The sequence below is a fragment of the Python bivittatus genome, unplaced genomic scaffold (genome assembly GCF_059951505.1).
Source record: "Python bivittatus isolate LINGU-HERP-01145 unplaced genomic scaffold, Pbiv_v1 ctg000980_np1212, whole genome shotgun sequence".
Lineage (NCBI taxonomy): Eukaryota > Metazoa > Chordata > Lepidosauria > Squamata > Pythonidae > Python > Python bivittatus.
Window position 1 is genome coordinate 24,739,773 of NW_028277125.1, and position 23,780 is coordinate 24,763,552.

A 23,780-nucleotide genomic window follows, 5' to 3' on the forward strand; every position below is an offset into this window, starting at 1 on the left:
CAACTGAAGCTCAACTCCTTTTTTACATGCCATCTTTACTTCTTGGACAACCACTCCCCCTTGGACACCCTTCTGCCCACCATCCTATGTTATCTTACAAGGGACTTGTGGCAGCTTCCAGTCACAAACTTCGTTTACTTTGGATTTCATGGAACATGTGATGGCCTAACCGCTTTGATGTCTATTCTTTATGTTTATTCTTTATTTTTAATGTAACTACCTTATCAGATATTTCGTCTATGAGAAATAGTGTGCTGATAGATTTAGAATAAGGGCTGGAAGTGAGAGGATTAGGATTACTGATAGTTTTTCGTGGTGGTGGTGATTTGTTGTATCTCAGAAGATACTTAAGATTCTTTGCCTCATCAGTTGTTTATTATTTATTTATTTATTTATTTAGCATGAGAGTGCTTAAACATAAATGGTTTAGGGAAAGATAACCTTAAATCTGCTACTGAAAACAAATTCCTGGGCTCAACATGAACTGTGCTAAGAGGATACCCATCTTTCTTCATTCTGAGGCAGCCGTTCTCAGCCTAATGCCCTCTGTGACCCCCCCTTCCCAACTCACGACATTCGTCTGTCTTCCTAATGGCCATTAAGTGGCAAAGGTGTAGGATACCTAGCTTGCGACTTGTTTTTTTTTCCTAATATGATTAGCCTCGTATTTTCCTTGCACTAATGTTGCTGCATTATATTTTCCATCCTATGTTGGGGCTTTCTGTTTATTTCCCCTACACTGAAAGGGACAGTTCAAGTTAAATTAAACCATTCTAGACAAAGAGGAAGAAAAAAAACTACAATTGGTGTAATTAATACCAGTGATGTCAGAAACAGGAACTTTAAAGAAATGCTGACACTGCTAAAAAATAATTGGTATAATATACCAACAATATATGATTCAGATATTCATATCATTACAGTATTCACAGATGGCCTGATTTCCACTTACTGCAGCACAAAGCCAAAAACACAGTGGCCATTTGTGGAGGAAAAGGCACTCTTTGTTTAAATGGTATAGACAGATTTCCTAGGACAAGAGTTTGCAAAAAGCCAGCTGTGGATTTTTCTTCCTTTTGCTGTTAATGAAAGCAGAGTAGATTCAGATTAGGTTTCTTGCTTTGAGTTTATTACTGTCTTACTACCTTTGATACATGAAATGTAAGAGAAGAAATAAAAGGACTACAAAGTTTCCTGTATTTTTTTTTCACCAGTCATAAACCACCACCTGTGCCCCTTCATCATGTATTGCTATATTTCCATTCCTTGTTCTCCAACCTGTTAACCCTTGCATTTAAGTTGCTTGTGCGGACATTGTCTAATTTTCCTTTATGAGGTCTGCTCCCAAAAAGTTCTCCTGGCTTTTTCCTCTGACATCTGTAATAGCCTTCAACATAGTGGTCTGGAATCAGATTAGGAATCCACAATCCTTTTCATATCAGGGATCACAGGCCAAAAACTGGGTAGGCCCAGGGCAAAAACTAATTTTTAGTTAATGTAGGACAAGTTTGATTTATAATCAATTCATGAAGCTAATATGAAGGTTCCCCGTATATTTAATAATATAAAAAGTTAACAGGTACCATTCTGCCTTAAACTGCAGCCAGAGGTTGGTCATCCTTAATAGCAAGGTGTCAACTTATCACCACTCTGGGAATCACAGAGACTTTAAATGGATGATGTGCTGACCATAGAGTACAGTGCTTCAGCTTACCAGCTGTGCCCATCTGTACAGGAATAGACTCACCAAAGTGTGTGTGTGTGTGTGTGAGTGTGTGTGTGTGTGAGAGAGAGAGAGAGAGAGATGAGGGGGGGATCCCTCAAGCCCAAAGTCAAATTCAGCCTCTGAAGTCACAGTGAGTCTAGGATTAGGCAGTGAGAAGGGGCAGGAATTTGAGAAAATTTAGACTAGCTGCAACAGAATATTACATTCAGTTTATATGAAATTAAGCTATTAGTACTGAACTATTTTGAGGCAAGCACATTAGCAGATTAGTTCCCCAATTGTGGATATGTTTAGTTAGCACAGAGAGTTATTTGTGTATATAAGGGCCACAATGTCCTCCAAACACTTTCAGTAACATTTAAAATGTTCTGTATGGTGCCGTGCATAAAGTTTGACTTTATGGTTCACAATTTAACTTATTTTCAAAGAAAGGACTAGAATGCTGACTTCTATTTCATTTGCAAAGTGGTGGCCAGGAAAGGGGACGCAATTCAGAAATTTTCATAACCAGTTTAATTCCTTGTTATACACAGCTCACCATATGTAAAATGGCTTTTATCTCATTCTGTGGCTGGGATGAGGGCTTCAAAAGCCATTTGGCTTGTTTTGAAACGGACCATAGTTGGTATTAAGCCATGGTCTTATTCTGGCAAAATGATAAGCTATTAGTGAGGGCCCATCACAATGCTGACATGGCTGTTGAGATTTCACAGCCTCTGAGGGTAACTGCATGGATTGTTTTCTGTTCCATTACTGTAAATGAGATTGTAATCCTAAGTGGGATTGCTCAACTAGCAATCTGTGTGAGGAGTCACACCTCAGTTTTAGATAAGAGAAGATTTGCTGTCTCTGCAAGCAGTGCGTGACACAACCAGAGGTGAAGATATTTTTGTCAAAGTGTTCTCAGCAATTGATGCTGCTGCCCTATCAAAGGATGAACTGGGCTACTGATGATATTCCTGACACAGTTTGATTTATGGAGAGATTTGTGGCATTACCAAAGAAAGAAACAGAACATCTCAAAACTGATATTTCACAGTCAATAGGATTCCATTACATCTTTATAAACGGTCGCTGTGCTTCAAAAGGGTTATATCTGACAGTAAAAATGGTTAACTTTATAAAAGAAGAATGCATAACTGCCAGTTATGGAACTTACTGGAGGAACTGGATAGTCATATGATGATCTGATATACAGTGCTGCTGTGATGTTTATTGGCTGAGGTGAGGTCAGATGTTCCAGAATTATTATGAGCTGAAAGATGAAATGCAGATTTTCACAGACAACAAAGTCAAGCCAAAGGCTGAGGTAAATCATCCAAAGTAGGTTGACAGCCTGGCACTCATGCTATCATTCCCCATTACGTTATACAACTCACCAATCTGGGTTCATATATGTCACTGAAGGAAAATGTACCTATGGCAAGTGGGACTAAAGAATAGCAAATTGAGCTACTTCCCAGCACTGCGGGCACATCAAGCAGATTCAACCACTGAATATGCTGAGAAGTACGTAGACTTACTAAAGAATCTTGAGGAATATTATCAAGATCTAAAGTCCACTTGTTATTGTAGTTGACACAAAAGCCCTGTGCAGCTAATACCTATCACTTGAGGAGTGAGGTGATTAATTGATATCAACCTGAAAAATCAACTATGTGTTGCAACAATGTCAGTCCAGCCAGACACCCAAAACAAGCACAGACTACACATTAAGAGTCATTAAGAGGGTTTCAATCATTTGATTTAAAGTTTCAATAAAATAAATACAATATAAAGCTCCTCTTTCTGCTCAACTTCATTATATTTTTCTCCAATGGCTTTGCCAGAGGTCCTGTCAGCCTTCCCAGGTAAACCAGACAGGAAACATGACTAGATGACCTAATTCTACTTTAATATAAGGCTACATTAACAGAATCTTGCAGATTTATTAACATAAATCTCCCACCCTCCCTATTTACTGCCTGAGTAGTTAGGGCAGGTCCTTCCTAAGTTTCTTTTTCTGGCCATTATTCTGTTGTGGACTCCTTTCTCTTTTATCTGATCGTTCCCTAGGCGGCATCTCTTCCCCCGTCTTACAAGGTCACCCTCACATTCCATCACAGGTCCCGGCCTCCCCATTTTTTGCAGACTGTTCATAGGCCAGCGATGCCCTTGAAGTGGCCAAAGTTTGTATCGCTGTGCTAAGGAAAGAGCAATGGCCTTGGGAGCCATCGTTTCTCTTTTTTCTCTTCCCAAAGGCTGAGGCATGTAATGAACAGGGCAAGGACATTGCAATGTAAAAGAAATGGATTGGGCTGGAATTTTTGGTTTTGTTTCTTTTCTTTTTTTAAAATATGGCTCATGTCTACCCAACGGCTCACACACCTGTTCTGTTTTATTTTGTGCTACAAATCAGAGGTCAGTTGCACCTCAGTTTTTCTATGGTTTGCTGACAAATTCCACTTGCACTATTTCAAGAAAAGCCCTGGGAGGGGTGCATGCATTCCACAGGCCATAGGATGCCTACCCTTTTGATAAGGGAAAAAGGGAAAACTTCTGGAGCCTTCTTCAGACCCGAGAGGGGAGAGGGGAAGAAAGAATGCGGAGAAACGTAGGAACTGTGGCTCGCATATTGATTTAGTGAGATGTGATCACAGCTGTGGCATGATTATTTATTTATTTATAGGATATATAAGGCGGCCCAACCCATAGTTTGTGACTTGGCACAATACTAAAACCAATATAAAAAACCTGACATATGCAAGGCTGGAAATAACAAACCTTCCCTTTCCTAAGAAATGTACAACTGAACATTATCAGCAGGCTGATGATACTTGTCTCTGTGCTGACCGTGACCTCATCCAGCATCTTCATGTAGATGTTAAACAAAGTGGAGAGAGGATAGAGCCCTGAGGCACCCCTCAAAGCAGACACCCCTCTTTCCTCCCACCAGCACTGACTGGAACTAATTCTGGAGAAAGTAGGAGAACCATCGCAACACCATGCCACCTACTCCTAATACCCTGAGCTGGTCCAGAAGGATACCACAGTCAGTGGTGCTGAATGTCCCTGAAAAATCAGTGCCAGGAGGGACACTGTCCCGCTATCCTGAGCACACCACAGGTCATCAAAAAGTGTGACCAATGCTGCATCAGTGTTATATCCCATTCCATAATCTGACTGAAAGGGGTTCAGATGGGGGAGTGTTCTTAAATCATACCCATATACTGTTTCCCTAGGTTTTTTCCCTAATTAAAAAAAAGGGGTTTTTTTTATTATAAACTTGTGATAAATATCAAAGTTCCAGTCCCTTTAATGAACTCACAAAGATTAGTCAGGATTGGTACACATTTTGCTTTGCTGTCAGTTAAGCTTTGGACTTTAATGCTGGCTTGTAAAAATTCCACAACCCGAACAGAGAGAATAGGTACTCTTTGCGCTATGTATGCTTCAAAAATAATTTAGAGGAAGCTCTTGGGATCATGTCCTCGTTCAGTCGTCCGTGCGTGCCTGAAAAAAGATACCACGGAAGTAGATCATAATGTAACTCTTGAAGCTACAACTTTTTTTTTTTCAGGCTAATGCAGAAGCCTAAAAAGGATGAGCTGCTTTAACAAATAGGTGCAGCACTTCCTTGAGGTGGTACTTTGTCATCATTTTCAAAGCATGTGTGGCCCTATATGTACTATGCCTTTAGGACTATCAACAGAATGAGATCTGTCAAACAGGATAATACATTAGAATGTTTTCTGTGCTTAATTGTGCAAAATAAATATACTTGCATTTATCTGTTTGCTTACCTATGCCTAGTTGTGCTCAAGTGATGGGCAGAGAGGTGTACTATTAGGCGTGTTGTCAGGAATAGCAATACATTTGAAGAGGTGGTCTTACCTGTTGTCTTCAAGCAGAATAGAAGTGAACCCCATTTAGACTGCTTCAGTGCATTGTGCATGAAACTGCCTTCAAAAACAACCCAGAATGTTCAACTAGATGAAACTTGGTGCCAAAGATGCATCTGGTAACACAGTCTCATGTTCAAATCACTGCTGTATCCTGTCTTCTTGTACCACTTCCTACCCTCCCCTTAGATTGTTAATAGAAGTCCTGTTCTGAGTGCTTTCATCTCCTGAAATATGGTAGCTACATATTTCAGGAGATGAAAGCACTCAGAACTACTTGATAAAAATGGGCATTGCGTGGTAGACCCATAACATTTAGAAAAATGCAATCTCCAGAATATCCAGCTGGCACCTACAATTATGTTCTTTATGTTTGTTTATAAAAATCTGTATATTGTATTTTATGGTGAGTTTTAGTAAGTTTTAAAAACTGAATATTTAGTTAGTTCTTCCAATTTTATTGCTTATTATGATTTTAAATTCTGCTTGTTTTTAACTGTGGGCATCCTCTGTTATTGTTTAATTTATGAATAGAGATGGGGGGGTTGTTTGGATAATTATTTTTTCTACATTTCTGAGGGCAAATGTTACAGGACAACTGAAATCTTGATTGAATGAATAGACAAATTCAGCATAACTGCATTCTCATAATTTCAAAAATATGCTTGTTCCATAGTAATGAATCACCAGCACCAGCCACAGATGACACCAACTACAACTATATCTCAGCAGAACCACCCTCCCCCAAACCCTCAGGCTGCCTTATTGAACATGCCAAATGCATTGACTTCCCAGCAACAACAGCAGCAGAAGCTGAGGCTTCAGAGGATCCAAATGGAGAGAGAGAGGATTCGCATGCGTCAGGAGGAACTCATGCGTCAGGTATTCCAAAATTTTGGGAAGGTATCTTTTCGTGTAGGTTGCCCAGCACTCCAAGTGAGAGGTCACTGAGTAGGGATTCGCCCCTAACATTGGAAGATTAGCATCTTTTTGTTGTTGTTGTTGTTCAGTTGTTAAGTCGTGTCCGACTCTTCGTGACCCCATGAACCATATTGCGCCAGGCCTTCCTGTCCTTCACTGCCTCCCTGAGTTTGCTCAGTTTCATGGTCATTGCTTCAGTGATGCTATCTAACCATCTCATCCTCTGCCGTCCTCTTCTCCTTTTGCCTTCAATCTTTCCCAGCATCAGGGTCTTTTCCAAAGACTCCTCTCTTCGCATTAGGTGACCAAAGTATCTGAGCTTGAGCTTCATTATCAGTCCTTCCAATGAGCAATCAGGGTTGATTTCCTTTAAGATTGACTGGTTTGACCTCCTAGCAGTCCAGGGGACTCTTAAGAGTCTTCTCCAGCACCACAGTTCAAAGGCATCAATTCTTCGGCGCTCAGCCTTCTTTATGGTCCAGCTCTCACAGCCATACATTACTACTGGAAAAACCATAGCTTTGACTATGCGGATCTTTGTCGGCAAGGTGACATCTCTGCTTTTTAATATGCTATCTAGGCTTGCCATAGCTTTCCTCCCAAGGAGCAAGCGTCTTTTAATTTCATGGCTGCAGTCTCCGTCTGCGGTGATCTTGGAGCCCAAATAAATGAAGTCTGTTACTGCTTCCATTTCTACCCCTTCTATTTGCCAGGAATTGATGGGTCCAGATGCCATGATCTTAGTTTTTTTAATGTTGAGTTTCAAGCCAGCTTTCGCACTCTCCTCTTTCACCCTCATCAAGAGGCTCTTTAGTTCTTCTTCACTTTCTGCCATTAGGGTGGTATCGTCTGCATATCTGAGGTTGTTGATGATTCTCCCTGCAATCTTAATTCCGGCTTGTGATTCTTCCAGCCTGGCATTTCTCATGATGTACTCTGCATATAGGTTAAATAAGCAGGGTGACAGTATACAGCCTTGTCGTACTCCTTTCCCTATTTTGAACCAATCGGTTGTTCCGTGACTGGTTCTAACTGTTGCTTCTTGGCCCGCATAAAGATTTCTCAAGAGACAGGTAAGATGGTCTGGTACCCCCATCTCTTTAAGAATTTGCCACAGTTTGTTGTGATCCACACAATCAAAGGCTTTTGCATAGTCAATGAAGCAGAAGTAGATGTTTTTCTGGAACTCTCGTGCTTTCTCCATGATCCAGCGAATGTTGGCAATTTGATCTCTAGTTCCTCTGCCTCTTCGAAACCCAGCTTGTACATCCGGTAGTTCTCGGTTCACGTACTGCTGAAGCCTAGCTTGTAGGATTTTGAGCATAACCTTGCTAGCATGTGAAATGAGTGCAATTGTGCGATAGTTTGAGCATTCTTTGGCGTTGCCCTTCTTTGGAATTGGAACGTAAACTGACCTTTTCCAATCACGTGGCCACTGTTGCGTTTTCCAAACTTGCTGGCATATTGAGTGCAGCACTTTAACAGCATCATCTTTTAGTATTTTAAATAACTCAGCTGGAATACTGTCATCTCCACTAGCTTTGTTGTTAGCAATGCTTCCTAAGGCCTACTTGACTTCACTCTCTAGGATGTCTGGCTCAAGGTCAGTGACCACACCAGCATGGACATCAGGGACATTAAGATCTTTCTGTATAGTTCTTCTGTGTATTCTTGCCACCTCTTCTTAATCTCTTCTGCTTCTGTTAGGTCCCTGCCTTTTTTGTCCTTTATCATGCCCATCTTTGCACTAAACGTTCCTTTGATATCTCCAATTTTCTTGAAGAGATCTCTAGTCTTCCCCATTCTATTGTTTTCCTCAATTTCATTGCATTGTTCATTTAAGAAGGCCTTCTTATCTCTCCTTGCTATTCTCTGGAAATCTGCATTCAGTTGCTTATATCTTTCCCTTTCACCCTTGCTTTTCACATTCCTTCTTTCCACAGCTATTTGTAATGCCTCATCAGACAGCCATTTTGCTTTCTTGCATTTCTTTTTCCTTGGGATGGTTTTAGTTGCTGCCTCCTGTACAATGTTACAGACCTCCGTCCATAGTTCTTCAGGCACTCTGTCTACCAAATCTAATCCTCTAAATCTATTCATCACCTTCACAAGGAATATGATCTAAGTCATACCTGAGTGGTCTAGTGGTTTTCCCTACATTCTTCAATTTAAGCCTAAATTTTGCAGTAAGAAGCTCATGATCTGAGCCACAGTCAGCTCCTGGTCTTGTTTTTGCTGTCTGTATAGAGCTTCTCCATCTTTGACTGCAAAGTATGTAATCAATCTGGTTTCGGTATTGACCATCTGGTGATGTCATGTGTAGAGTCGTCTCTTGTGTTGTTGGAAAAGAGTGTTTGCTATGATTAGCTTGTTCTCTTGACAGAATTCTATTAGCCTTTGCCCTGCTTCATTTTGTGCTCCAAGGCCAAACTTGCCTGTTATTCCGATTACTCCTTGACTTCCTACTTTAGCATTCCAATCCCCTATGATGAAAAGGACATCTTTTGGTGCTAGTTCTAGAAGGTGTTGTAGGTCTTCATAGAACCGGTCAACTTCAGCTTCTTCGGCATCAGTGGTTGGGGCATAGACTTGGATTACTGTGATGTTGAATGGTTTGCCTTGGATACGCACTGAGATCATTCTGTTGTTTTGAGGTTGTACCCCATTACTGCCTTTCCCACTCTCTTATTGACTATGAGTGCAACTCCATTTCTTCTAAGGGTTTCTTGGCCACAGTAGTAGATATAATGGTCACCTGAATTAAATTCACCCATTCCCATCCATTTCAATTCGCTGATTCCCAAGATGTCGACGTTCAATCTTGTCATCTCATGTTTGACCACATCCAGCTTGCCTTGGTTCATAGATCTTACATTCCAGGTACCTATACAATATTGTTCTTTACAGCATCGGACCTTCTTTTCGCTTCCAGATACATCCACAGCTGAACGTCCTTTTGGCTTTGGCCCAGCCGCTTCACTCTTTCTGGAGCTACTTGGAAATGCCCTCCGCTCTTCCCCAGTAGCATATTGGACACCTTCCGACCTGAGGGGCTCATCTTCCGGTGTCATATCTTTTAGCCTTTTAACATTGTCCATGGGGTTTTCTTGGCAAGGATACTGGAGTGGGTTGCCATTTCCTTCTCCAGTGGACCACATTTTGTCAGAACTCTCTGTCATGACCTGTCCGTCTTGGGTGGCCCTGCACGGTATAGCTCATGGCTTCACTGAGTTACGCAAGCCCCTTCGCCACGACAAGGCAGTGATCCATGAAGGGGAGCATCTTTTTACACAGGGTTAAATCTTACAGTCAGGAGAAATCTTGTGTTCATGTAACTGGTCGCTCTCTTGATCTGACTTCCATCTTTCTTCATGCTGAGAGAGCTCATTTGTCCAAAGCCTAGAAGTACGCTGCAGGAAAATGCATGTCAGTCATCTTCAAAGGAAGGCTTTGTATTCTCAAATCTGTTTCAGCAGCTAACACTTTCAAAGTCTTAGAGGGCACCCTCATGTTCTTCTTACTGAGGCACGAGATGCCTCGCTAGCATTTCTACAAGACATCTTGGGATGTCACCTTTATCTCATCCCCAGCTGATCCAATTCATCTTTAGTTGTTCCAACTCAAAAGTAGACTCTCTTCTCTCAAAACAAATCTTGCCATGAATCTATAATATTCATCAGTGGTGTTAATGGTGGGGCCTTCAGGGCCACTTTAGCTGGTGGAGGCACATCCCTTCTTCTCCTGCATTGTCCTTTGTGATCCTTCTGACTTGGGCTGAAAGAAATACCAGACCCTTATACCTGATCGGCACTTTCTGAAGCACTTGGTTGCTTTGGGGGCTCCTTATAAATACAGATGATCGCTCTTTTGGAAGAATGGTACATCTGTCTTTAAAAAACAGGATTCATACTCTCCTAGATTTGTGCATGCACGTATGTGTGGGGAAATTGACAAGTACCATAGCATCTAGGCAAATGGATGAGAGAAAGTTGTTTCTAGCCAACCTTGTTCTGTTAGTTACTCACTAATTTAGACATGGACATTTTCTTCTAAAGTTTGTAATATAAACCTCACTCCGATACCTTTGACTCTAATGGGGAAAGGAAGAGCCTATATATCTTTAAGTGCAGAAGAATGTGCATATGCCATTTGTATTATATTGTGTTCTCTCACTCTTGTTTTTCTCCCTTTTTAAAAGCAGCCTGCAGGTTTTCACCATTGAAGTTTTCCAGGTAGCCCCTCCCCACCCCACCCCATAACTTTCCCCATTTCATCTTGCAATTCCCTGTCCCACACACATACCTATCAGCCAGTTTTCAGGCAACTTTAAATGCAGGTTTAGCACTGTTCAAAACAAGTACTCTTCTGGAATAGTGCTGTTCTAGATGTGATATTCTTGAATAGCACTAAATCCCTAAAATATATATTTTTTAAATAAAAAGAGGCCTGTGCTTGCATGGAACATGCTTACAGAACACACTTGTGCAAAGCTACAGTAAGGTTTTATAGAAGGCTAAACCTGCTACTTGGGCCAAACTCACCTCCTTCACAGCCCCAGGCAGCTCCACATTCAGAAGAGCAATTGATGGATGTTTTTCACACCAAATGGTGACATTCAGTGGGAGGGCAAGCAAAACTAGAGAATCCACTAGTTACTTTCTTTTAATTTGCCCTATAATAAAACTGAGGGCATCTTCATATCTTGGCCTTGCTACTGAGGCAGAATAGGGCTCAGCAGTGAGAGCAATAGAAGGCATGTTGGCACATATTTTGTCCCTCTCAAGGACTGGATGAAAGCCCTTGAAGGCAGCTGCAAAGAGGAACTCTTAGACTTACATCATTAGCAATTATACTCTGGCTGGAAATTTTTCTCATTGGGTTGTGTATTTTTGCTTAGGTTTTAAGGGTTAGTTTTTATTGTGACTCACATTGTTCAAAACAGATCTGGTGCTTCCTGTACTTGGCTTCAAAGCAAGAACTGTGAACAATTGCAGAGGATGTTTTTCATAGGCTAAAGGAATATTCCACCCTACTGATAATGTACTTTGGTCAATATATTTATCAGCTTCCTCAGAGAAACAATTAGCCAGTTACTCTACTTCCAGCAATGTAGAAGACAGTTCCTAACTTAGTAATATATTTTAATGGAAACAATTCCTTAAAATATTCTGTTTTTTATCAATGCAACTTCTAATCTTAAAAAGGACACAATTAAGGTGATTTATATATGTACACACATGAACGCACACTCTTTCCCAATAACGTATCTCCTCCCCATCACCAGAAGACATTTTAAAAGCACTCCTATGAATCTCTACTGACTAGAATGCAGACTGTTTAAAGGATTGCAGCCTGTAAGCAAAACAGTTTTTGTTTTTTTACTTGGGAGTAAGGCCAGTTGAACTGTACAGATATTATTTCAGACTAAACATATCTAAGTTCAGAATGCAAGACTTCTAAAACAGAGGAAGAGGGGGAAACTGTCAAACCTACAGTGTTACTTTGCCTTTGGGATTTGGGCCTAACCTCCTTCAGCTATTCCAGGATAGCATTTGTTTATACTGTATTTAGTAATACAGTCTCACATTTCTTGGCAGCAAAGCAAATTATGTTTTCTATTTGTGTAATGAGACCAGTTGGTTTATTAATTGTCAGTCAGATGCTCTAGGATGCGACTGAACCCAGCAGGTTATATCAAAGCTTGTGCCTTGAAATCTCCCCCTTCTATTTTTTCTTTGTTGTTTGATTGTTTGTGACTATTTGAAGAGATGAAAACTTTTCATCTCTAAGCCAGTAATAAAACCGAATAACATGATATGAATATAAAATAGTTTTAGTTAGATACTATTCAGATGCAGTATGTAGTATCTTTATTCACAGATGCTTTAAGAACAGGAAGTTTTTCTACCAAAATATTTATAATAATACACATTAGGAGTTCTTATTTAATTGTTACTTTCTATTGCTGAATATATATTAAGGACGCCTGGATTGGAAGGATTGTTTTAAAATGGGAAGAAGAAACATCAATAACTTGTATTATGCTGATTACTCTACTCTCATAGTTGAAAATCCAATGTGCTGGAAGCTTTAGTAATGAAAATCAAGGAGCCACAGAGAAAAAGTGGGATTAAGGTTAAATATAAAGAAGGCTAGTGACAGTGGGTTTAGCAACTAGCCTTAGAATTGACAGTGAAGATACTGAATTGGTGTCTTTTAGGATCAACAATCAACAGTAAAGGAACCAGTGGTGAAGAAATACCACCATAGACTAGCACTTGATAGAGTAATATAGAAGGCATTGGAAAAGATACTCAGATGCCCTGATATGTCTTTATCTACAAAGATCAGAATTGTGCAGGCAATGGTTTTCCCTGTGATACTCTATGGAAATCAAAGGTGGACTTTGAAGAAGCAGTACAGAAAAAATGTTGACATTTTTGAAGTTCAGTATTGGAGGGGACTCTTAAGACTACTATGGATAGCTAAGAAAACAAACAATTGGATCACAGAACAAATCAATACAGAATTCTCATTTGAAGCACAAATGACCAGGCTCAAATTACCATACTTTGGAGACTTAGCTGTCTTGAGATGCTGGGAAAGTTGGAAGGAAAGAAAAGAAGAGGACGACCAGTAACAACGTGGATGGAGTTTATTACAGCAGTGATAGGTGCACCATTGGAAGACTTGAAGGCCCAGGTTGGGAACAGATCCTCCTGAAGGTCTGTTTGTGTGGTCAAATAGAGTCTACACTGACTTGATGGCATATAATCAATCAAAATCACAACCACAGCTTTCCTCATCTTTGGACTAGTTTTTATTTTTACATGATACTTTTATATATTTCAAATAAAATACCAATTTTTTTGTTTTTAAATATAAATTCTCTTCACTGGTCTTCCTTCAGCGTATTGAAAAAAATGGGAAGCCTGATCTTAGTAATAATGAATATGCAGCCAAAAGAGAGTAAGGTAAGGGGTACTTCCAACTTAGCTTCCAGATTTGCCCCCTCCAGACCCTCAGAAGCATTTTTACACCACTCTGTGTGTGTGCTCATCATTGTCATTCTCACAACCTCAGCATTCCTCGTGAGCTGACCAGTGTTTCCACCAGCCAACTGATGAGGGAGAATAAACATTAATGTCTACCAAATGTCTTGCTGCCCAGCCTCACTACTGCCTCACTGTATTGGTTTTTATAGTGAAGGGGGGGGGGAAATCACACAGTTTAATAAGCATGGCAAAATGGTGATGAAGTGCCATGATACCTGGACTTTAGCAGGTAGGTAGAGCCACTCCGTTTATACAAAGTACAATGAAATGAGGATGGAGGGCCATAGTACCTTGACTTCAGCAGAGGATGGAGAGATGAAGAACTGGGAGGTAGGAAAAAAGTGAGAATTCTTGCCAGCGGGAAGCACTCCAACCTTATGAGAACACAGAAGGGTGATGCCAATCCTATATTTTTGCAAATGCTGTATGTGGAGGGGTCCTAATAATTCCTAATGTGTTAGTATGAAACATAAGTAAAAGTGCATAGTATAGCATTTAATATTTTAAATATAACTGGGCTGACAAAGGAACATCCCTATTTGTGACTTCCAATACACTGATATAATATAGCTTTCTCCAGCATGGTATCCTCCAGATATGTTGCTCTCATAATTCCCAGCCCAGTGTCTGAGAATTCTGGGACTTGTAGTTGAAACACATCTGAAAGGCAAGCTGCAATAATGGGTGTATCATTATGACACTTTAGTTGTCCTATTTTAATTTTTTTTAAAAAAACTTAAAATAGATTGCTATTTGCGTACATCAAATGCCTGAAATAACTCCTGTTTGAATATGAGTGGGGATGGGATTTCTGAGAATACTAATTCTGATTTTTGTGAAAATAATTTATATCTTGCTCTTGATACTCCAGGATTGGACAAAACGCTTGGCATCTATATTTAGTAACTCTGCATCAGTTGCTCTATGCAGGTCTCTGCACCTGCTGCCTGAAAGATCCCCTTGTACATCGTGTAAAACTCCAAAGAAACATTGTGATACACAAGCAGATCAATTTGAAAAGATATCTCCTTTGTACTGCTGAGTCCTATGGCCCTGCAGTTGTGGCTGCTAAATATAGCCAGGATTTTAAAAAAGAAACAGTGGTACAATCCTGGCATACAGCCCTTAATCAGTTAGAATTTTTGTGAACTTCCTGTTAGCTCTCTGAATGATACTGAGGCCTGAAAGCATGGAAGAAGGGTATAACTGTTCAAACAATTTCCTAATCCTTTCCTACTTCTGATGTAGCTGTTTTTGTTGTGCTGCTGTTGCTGAAAAATGTTTAAGAAAAAGTTGAGCAAGTGTTTGCACTGGCTGCTAAGCAACTCTAAGTAGGTGAAGAGGGTTTGGGTGAAAAGGAGGACTGTTTTTCTGGCAGGCCCTTCTCAGGCCTATCTGGTTGACAGCAGCTTGGCTTCTCTGTAGAGATTTGCAACTTCTTCAGCAGCCCTGTCCAGAGTGACACTTCCAACACTACACAACCATCTGGAGTTTCTGGGTTATCTTCCTTTTTAGATAAGTGTTTGGAAAATAACCTTTTTTTCTGGCTGCTAAACAAGAGAGCTGGTTTAGTTGTATAAATGAAAATATGAATTGTATTTCACACTCGTATTGATCATTTCAAATTCTTCTCTTTTTCTCCTGTTGATCTGGAAACAGTGAGATTTTATGCCTTTTTGCTCTGAAATATAAAGCTCACTTGTTCGAGGAAGGTTTTTGCTCTAGTTCACTCTTCCCTCAGTCTGATGTTCTTCAAAATTTGGATTTCAATTCCTATAATTGCTTAGAGATGCAGACATTGTTTTCCTCTTAACATTTTATACAGTAAAGTAAGGATTTTCGTATAAGTTCATACAGCACCCAGCATCCTGGGTAAGGAATACCAAAAAAAATATGCAAAGGTTAGACTAATGTTTCTCTTGAGAAACCAAGATAACAGGCTTTGCTTTAAAGGATTTTAAAATGTGTTTGTTAATCCAGATAGGACCCAGATCTTCTGGGCCTGCATAGATGTATCATACAAATTGTTTAGATTGAAAATAAGGCTAGAATTGCCTTACCCAGCATGGTAGCTTCCAAATTTCTTAGACTACATTGTTCATCATTTCCAACCAGTGGAAGTGTGCCAGGCTGGGAAAGGTTACTTATCAGTTTTCTGTGGATCCATCAAGAGAATTGAAAACACTGTTGAGAACGTGTCCCATCAACCATTTCTAGAGCATGTTTCTATCTATGTCTCAGGCTCAGCCCATGGCTGAAGACTGTTTCTGGTGCTTTACTCTGGAAGTGGTGTTTTCCTTCTTATCCCAGCTCAAGTTGTTCCATGCAGGCAAGGTAGGGGAGCATGTAGGGTAGAAGTGACAAGTTCTATGTTGTTGCATCACATTGATGCTTATTGACTCTGCTTATGTATCATGGGACTGCTCACTTTTGTCTGGTCCCTGACCTCTGGTTGGTGGTGTTGGAGTTGCTGATGTCCTGTAGGGATGGGATTCCAGCAAAATGAAAGCCGCGATCATGAATCTTCCACTGCTGTGCAGCACTGCTCAAAGGATAGAAGTGAAAAATGAAATCATATTGTATGAGGTTAGGGCATGCTGTGCGGGCAGCAAGATTTAGGGCAGCGTGATTTACCATCAGCACTGGAAGGGAGGAAAGCACAGGGACAGTTGTGTGGATTTTAGCCTGAGTTATGATGTTCATACTGAATTGTGATTTTCATTCATATTCCTTGGAAAGGTATTTGGGAGTTTTAAAGGGATTCATTGGGTTCTGCTGTATTTTTATTTTTTCATATTTTTTTATTGTATGTAACCATTGGAAGTGCTGTGATTAGGCTGGGATATAAACTTTGCAATAAATAAGTAAATACTTGGAAGTTGCCACTAAAATAGTTGATTGTCATCTATCAGCATGAAGTTGTCTGTCAGCTTTTTATATCTGCTGTAGTTTAGTTCCAGTGCTTCTTTCTCCCACCCTTCCCATGGTTTAATGGACTTTTTGTTCTGGCCTTGAAGCTGGGCACCTGTTTCTTGTTGACATAATTGACATTTTTGCCCTAAGAAACTCCCCAGGTATAGCAGCAGCTGTGCCCTGCTCCCCCCCCCCATTCTGCCCGAGAAAAAAATAGGAGTCAGAGGAGCCCCGAGCTAAAGGAGGAAGCATACATGTATTAGCTTGAATGCTCAGCCTGCTGCCCTACAAGCCACTGGGTCCGCAACTGCCAACATGGATGGCAGAGCATGGCAGATTACATACATCTTGAAATTTCCCTCGTTGGTTTAAGAGGCAAAATAGTGCTTTAACACTGCTACATCTAACCATGACTTAAAGCTTGGATTGGGAATAAGAGGAAGGCAACCTCATGAGGACATGCAGAATAAAAATGTTTGTACCATGGTAAGATGCAAGTGGGGAAAGGCTCTCAGTCAAGACATCCTGAAATAGAATTGATGATGAATGGCAGTGTTCACCTTTGTCATGACATAGTATCAAACTCAGCCAAAGAAACAGAAAGATCAAGGTTAGAGGGGCCTGTAATATGCTTTGAAATGGTGTCATGGGGAATCAAAAGAAGAAAGTACAAGTTAAGTGATGTGCTAATAACAAGAATGTGAGGGAGTGGCTGTCCTAGTAATGAACATGCTCAGATGTTAAGATCTGCAGGGATGGCAGCTACTGAGTGTCCCATGACTGGGAAAGGCTTATTATGTGGGGCAGGGTAGAGGACCGTGTCTCTTGTGGCACCCCAACTATGGAATGCCGTTCCCTTGAAGGATAGCTGATGCCAGCATTAACTATCTTTCAGTATCTGGTAAAAATCTGACTTTTATTGTCACATTTGGAATTAGTGTCCACAACCTGACCATTTTATTTACTATTTGTTTTACTTGGTCATATTTTGCTGTTTGTGGGTTGTAGATAGTAATTATTCTTATGAATATTATTTTTCAAGTACAGGATAGGTATTTTAGGAAACTGTCGTATAGGGAGTCAGATCTGTGGTCCATCCGTCTCAGCAGTACCTACCCTGAGCAGTGGATCCTCTCTAGGATTTCAAGTCAAAGGTCTATCAGAGTTTGAACCTGGGAATTTGTGTGTGCAAAGCAGCTATTATCCTTCCCAAACTAATTTAAGCGGTAACATCCTCTTAAGCAGTAATAAAGAGTTGGTATTAACATTGATTCAATCTGTAGATATTTATATATGTAAATCAAACAAAATTAAAATTAGATAAATCTGAGATGTCATAACTTGGTTTTTCCATTTAGCGATCACACCTGAAACCATGAGGGCTTGAAATGTTATTTTGGTAAAAGGTGGAAGTTTCATGGCCACAGGAGACAGCATCAGCTTCAGTTATCTTGTATTACCACTCATAGAAGTGAGCAATTTGAGAAACTGAGCAATCTAAAGAATACCAAAGGACGGTCTGGATGTTCAGTTGTTGCTGTGCATCACAGCATCCAAGGAACGGAAGTTTAATAAGGGGCGGTGTGAAACTAGACCCTTCCCGCATTCTAAAGGGGCAATTTAGCAGCTGTGCTTGTGCAGCGAGCTATTTCTGCCATCAAGGTTCCAGGAAATGTGTTGGGAGATTTTTAAAATCATTTGGCATGTCGCTTTTTTTTAAGGTTTACATCAAGGGCCTGTGTGCGTGTGCAGAGACAGTGAATAATTTAGCGTACTTCAGCCATTTGAAGCCTGTATACATTTTGGCAGCTTTCACAGAAACCTCTGAAGGAGAAGGCGTTCTGGAGCTGCTGTCACAGCAGGCATTTCAATGCTGTAGCCATGTCACATAGTTGCCTTGATCCTCCCTTTTGTTTCCACTGGCTGTTCTCCCTTTTTTTTCTGTTTTTTTGGTGCTTGTTTTTATTTTATTTTTTACCAAACATGGTGTTCACAGCAACAGCACGAAAGACAACAGGCCACAAAGGCTCCCGAGGTATCAGTGGCTTTATTTGTAAGGAAATGTCAGTGAGCATGTCATGATGGGCTGCGGGAGGCAACCCCTTTGCCAGATGACCTGCTGATCTCAGAAAAGTGATTTGTCTTGTCCTTAGAACTGTCATTTGCCTGGCACTGCAGTAGCGATCTCCAAACATTTCCCATGCAGTTGTCTTTTCTGGCTCGCTCAGAAAAATGTGAAAAATATGAGCTTTTTGAAGCCCTCTGAAACAGCAGCAGGCAAGCATTTGGGCTGGGGGGGGGGGGGCATATTTGGAATTTCCAAGGATTTATTTAAGCATTTATCTCCCACCCAACTCAAACCCTAGGTGACATACAGAAAGAAGACAAAACCATAATCAATACAAAAAATAACATAAATGGCTATTCAATAGATTTATAACCTGCCTTTTATTTTATACAACTCAAGACAGCGTACATACTGCTGTCTCCTCCTATCTTCCCCACAACAACCGCCCTGTGAGATGGGTTGGGCTGAGAGAGGGTGACTGGCCCAGACTCACCCAGCTGGCTTCCATGCCTAAGGGAGGACTAGAACTCTGTTTTCTGGTGGATGCAGCTATAAAATGAATGACATGGAGCACAGCCATGGGGGTCATGCCTTTTCTCAAAATGGCTGGTGCTTTGTTTTCCAGCAAGACCATTTCCTATTGATTTGTTTTTAATGATAAGTTGTTGTTTTTTTAAGTTTGGTAAATGCTGAAGGAAGTGTCATGGGGCACATTGGTGATGGTGGTCATCTTTTCAATAGAGCCAGGGGTCATTGGGGAAACCCTGTGAAAGCATAGGGCCATAAAATATTTCTTTTAAATGGACTTTAAAAAGAAACCAATGCACTAGAATGTGAGTTTGATCTACTCAGCAGTGTATTATGTTTATCTGTCTATCTAAAAAAAATGTACAGCACCCCTCAAAACAGTTTTCCCCGGATAATTTACAGAAATAGTTTTTAGTTTAAAAAACATACTGTGATTAATATTAAAATAACATATATTAATAATGGCTATATCATAATGGAAAAAGGAGGCCTCGTTCAGATTCTTGGAGCATCTCATATGCAAAAAGTGATAAGGAATGGGGCCTTTGAGGAGGTCACTTTGTCTTCCAGTTGAGATCTGCTTATCCCCAAAACTAAATACCTTTCATAAAAGTATAATCTTCTTTTAAAATGCTCAATTCCATGTAGTTTTCTTGGCAAAGTCTGTTTCTGGGTTACCATTGCTTCCGAGATGTTTTTTCATCTTACCAGTCTAGCCCACAGCCTGGGATTTCCTGCGTGTCTCCCGTTTAAGTATTAACTTGTTCGCACCCTGTTTAATTTTTTGAGATCACTGAAGACGGACCTGCTTTATGTCCTAGTTATTTAGGAAGTTCTTTAGTTGAAAAAAAACGACGATGGTTTCATTTAATAAAATAAATAAATAAATACTTAATAAAAGTATAAATGATAGATGCTTTGTATGAAAATATGTTTACTTACTCAGAAAAACCAGAATGTAACATGGAAGGTATAGCGTAGAAAGTATCTACACTTGGGCGGCTAGAAGGTTTGATGGGGAGCGCCCACACCCTTTTGCCTTCTGGTGAATGGGGATTTTTTCACTAGCCATGCTCGCCATGGTGGCCATTTTGTGCCTGAGCAAGCATCTTCCATGATAGCCATTTTGTGAGAGTACCCATGGGAAGCTCTCAAAATGCAAATGTGCCCCCCCCCACTGGCCAAAATGGGGAAATCTTAGGAATAGGTGTTCTTCTTTTATGAATCAGACAAAATCAAGCGGATGTCTTCTGATATTTTGAAAGACTTGGAGCTGAATAAGAGCACGTTAAGTTCATTGGGGCTTACACAGTGGATAATAGCCAAGGACACTGAATGGCTGTATGTTTAAAACTGCAGTATATTTATGTGTTTTTCTTCGAACATTTTGTTTTGGGAAGATGAGTGACAGAAAGGCATTATCTCTGACCTTTTTCCAGCAGAAGTCTCTCTTGTGTTTTCCATAAGGATTGCACCCTTTCATCATTCTTTTTTCCCACAAGGTGTCACTCTCAAGCTACACACAAAAAAGTAATTCTTGGCATTCTCCACATGCTTATCATGAAGTTTTCTATTCCCACTTCATTGTTTGTTGCTATTTTCAGGATAAAATATAGGGAGCAAAAAGCTACATATTAATTATATATACTAACTATTGCCCATCAGTTGTAGCAAGTTGCTAATTCCTGGCTGTGGATTGCAGTTAAGTATGAATGCACTCGGATTCCTCACAGAAATCTGTTGAATCAAGCAGTATATGTAAACATACTTTCTACTTTCTTTTATTATAGTCCAAATCAATAGTTCTAAGAAAGTCATAAAGAGACACCTATCATTTAGATTCAGGACCAATGGTGTATGCATTTTGCATTACTACTTTGGGGCAATCCTTTATAATATTGAAATTCTGGAATGCTGAAAATAAATACAGTGACCTGAATCCAAAATCATCCAAAACCTTTTTGTGTGCTCATGGAGGCATTGTTAGTTTTTCCTCCTGATTGGAACTCTCCTTAGCAGATTCTCCAGCAAATGGGGATGAGTGGGGGGACAACCACAAGGATCTAAATGAATAGGAGTCTGAAAAGCTTCAGTATTCAATGCTGTAAGTCTTCTTTTGGATCCAAGCCCATGATTAGAAATTTCTAATCTTCTAACTTTTCATACTTCCTTTTGAGTAGAGTTTCTTACAAATAACAATCCTGTAGTGTGTATGCTAATTCTAAACGATATAGTTTCTTTCAGATATGAAAGCAATGTTGGTATCTCTGGACTGACTGCAGAGTTCTGTACTTTTTAATCTTGGATAAACTTGTCAGAAACTGATTTTAGGTCTTCCATTGGCCTAGGTTTCTCTGCTTCATATGGTCACAAAGAAAAGGCTGTACATATAAGATAATTTGTTTGCTTCTCTGGACATGACCTAATGAGAAATATTTCCAGGTCAGACTCTGTTCTTGCTTGCAAATTTCCCCTTTCATTTTCCAAACACCTGTTTTTCCCAGGTTTGTTAGCTCTGACTCCTTGTTTTCTGCTTTCCTTTCTTTCATATCATAGGCCTCATGTTCTATCTGTCTAATACATTTCTCCGAACTCCTTTTCCATTCTCCTGGAACCATATGTTCTAATGTTTGACTGATTAAATAAACCCTTTTATTTACAATACATTCTGATATTCCTTCACTTTCCTTGCCTACTATCACTGTTAAAAGCTTATTTTGCATTTCGTATCTTGAATTACTTTTTTTTGCATTAGCTTTTACTGTCTTCCAAAACGTGGCATATTTCACCAAAAGTTTCCTTTTTTTAAAAAAAAGCAGAACATCTAATTAAAAATAATTTCAATTTCACTAGAATTAACATGCATTTATTCTTCAGTCTAATATTTAACATCTAGAAGTTGGCAGGAGGATGATGGAATCTAAAGAATTCTAGAGCGTGTACCTGAATCTCAGAAACAAAATTTGGAATAATAAAAAAGATAGCTGTGATTTACTCAGGAAATAGCAGCTATTGCTAATAAATAAGGGGAATAGAAAGTATATAAGACTCATACCACCTCCAGTACTCTGTTTTTGGCTGCCCATGTACCAGCACTGTCAATATGTTCATTTTTTACTTTAGGAAGCTGATTTGTACAGACAACTTCCCATGGAATCTGAGAACCTTGCCCCAGTTCAGACTGCTGTGAACACACCTAACATGACACAGGACATGAGATCTATTACAAATAATGGGTCAGATCCCTTCCTGAACAGGCAAGTACAGTGTTTGCTCACCAGCCATTTTATGTTCTATAATATAGGCCTCATTTAAAATTTGCTTACCTGTTAAAGCATGTGAGTAGTGTTTTCCACAGTAGCAGTTTTGCTTATAAGTTACAAAAGCTTTAATTGAATATAGCCATTTTATATTTTTAATTCTGATCAATTCTGATCTGATTATTTTTTATTTGCATCTTTAGTGGTATGTAAGAAATTGGCCAAAGATATTTATCATATGGGAACAGGCAGATGAGGCTATAGGCATTTAGCCTGAGAAGGGTTAGATGTCAATTTGTTATCTTATGTATATGCAAGTTCTTTGTATATACTGTATGTATGATTAGGAAAAAAAGAACTTGCATGCTAGATGGCAAATCTTTACATGGGTACTGTTTCTCTGTCCCTGTAAATTTGGATTGACACTGCCATTTGCTTTTAAACGATTGGCATCATTTGACAGTAGAAGGATGGCAACCACTGGTTCCACTCCTTAGCTGAAGTTGTGACTGGGAATCATGTATCCTGCACAATGATTGTAGCTGGTGCCAAGAAGATGGTGTGGGAACAGATGTGGTTGAAAGATGCAGGTCAGCATGCAGTTTTGCCAGTGTTTACTAAGTGTTCTTCAAAGGCTACCAGTGGCAGAGGGAGGATGAGAAGTAGAAGGGAGCAGGGTTGGGTGCTGCAGTTAATTGGATCAGTAGAATTGGAGGATAGAAAATTGGAACCTGAGATAAGTCTAGTAGACCTGGATTAGTACACTGATACCTCATCATGGAGCTTTTTAAAAAAATTATTGGAAGGATCGACTTACGGACCCTGCATGCAAGGCATGTACTGTGTCACTAAGATATGGTCCCACTCCTTGACCTAGGCCTCTCTCCTTTGGGCTTTTTTGAGTTTTCATGATACACTGGCTACCAAATTGCCAGGAGGTCTAAAATGATAATATGGTATTATATTGCATTGTACAAATTTTATTTTAACAAAAGTAAGATTTCCAGTTGCCAAATTCTCTGATAGATGTTTTCAGCCTGTCACAAGGGAATTCACAAAATATTGGAGTACATTGAGATCTATTTAGAGTCCAGAGTTTAGCCATTTGGACTCTATTTTGTAAGCCATTCTGGGGACAGACATCTGATGGGCACAGTCTTGACCGCGGACTCTTCATGTCTCAATTCATAGTGGGCCATACCATTCCAGGGAGCAGAGCACAGACAGTGGCCTAGGCTTAGGATGTTACAGCATACCGACTACACCTGAAGACTTCCTCAGCAATGTAGATGAGATGGACACAGGTATGAACAAGAAGCATATTTTTCTTCTTAACAAAATTATAAACAATATGCTCAGCCAATGACACTTTTATACTTGCCTGAATTACATATTCAATTGCCCAGTTATCCCTAAACTGCACCTTCC

The 23,780-nt window shown here is 39.9% G+C and overlaps 1 protein-coding gene across 1 annotated transcript in view; it reads left to right on the forward strand.

The window, feature by feature from the left end:
* WWTR1 (WW domain containing transcription regulator 1) overlaps window positions 1-23,780 on the forward strand; it is a 99,703-nt gene that overhangs the window by 66,422 nt on the left and 9,501 nt on the right. The window contains exons 3-5 of the mRNA XM_088132255.1: window positions 6,284-6,489; window positions 22,216-22,349; window positions 23,544-23,656. Of these exons, the coding sequence (XP_087988381.1) occupies window positions 6,284-6,489; window positions 22,216-22,349; window positions 23,544-23,656 (453 nt within the window). The remainder of the gene's footprint in view (window positions 1-6,283; window positions 6,490-22,215; window positions 22,350-23,543; window positions 23,657-23,780) is intronic.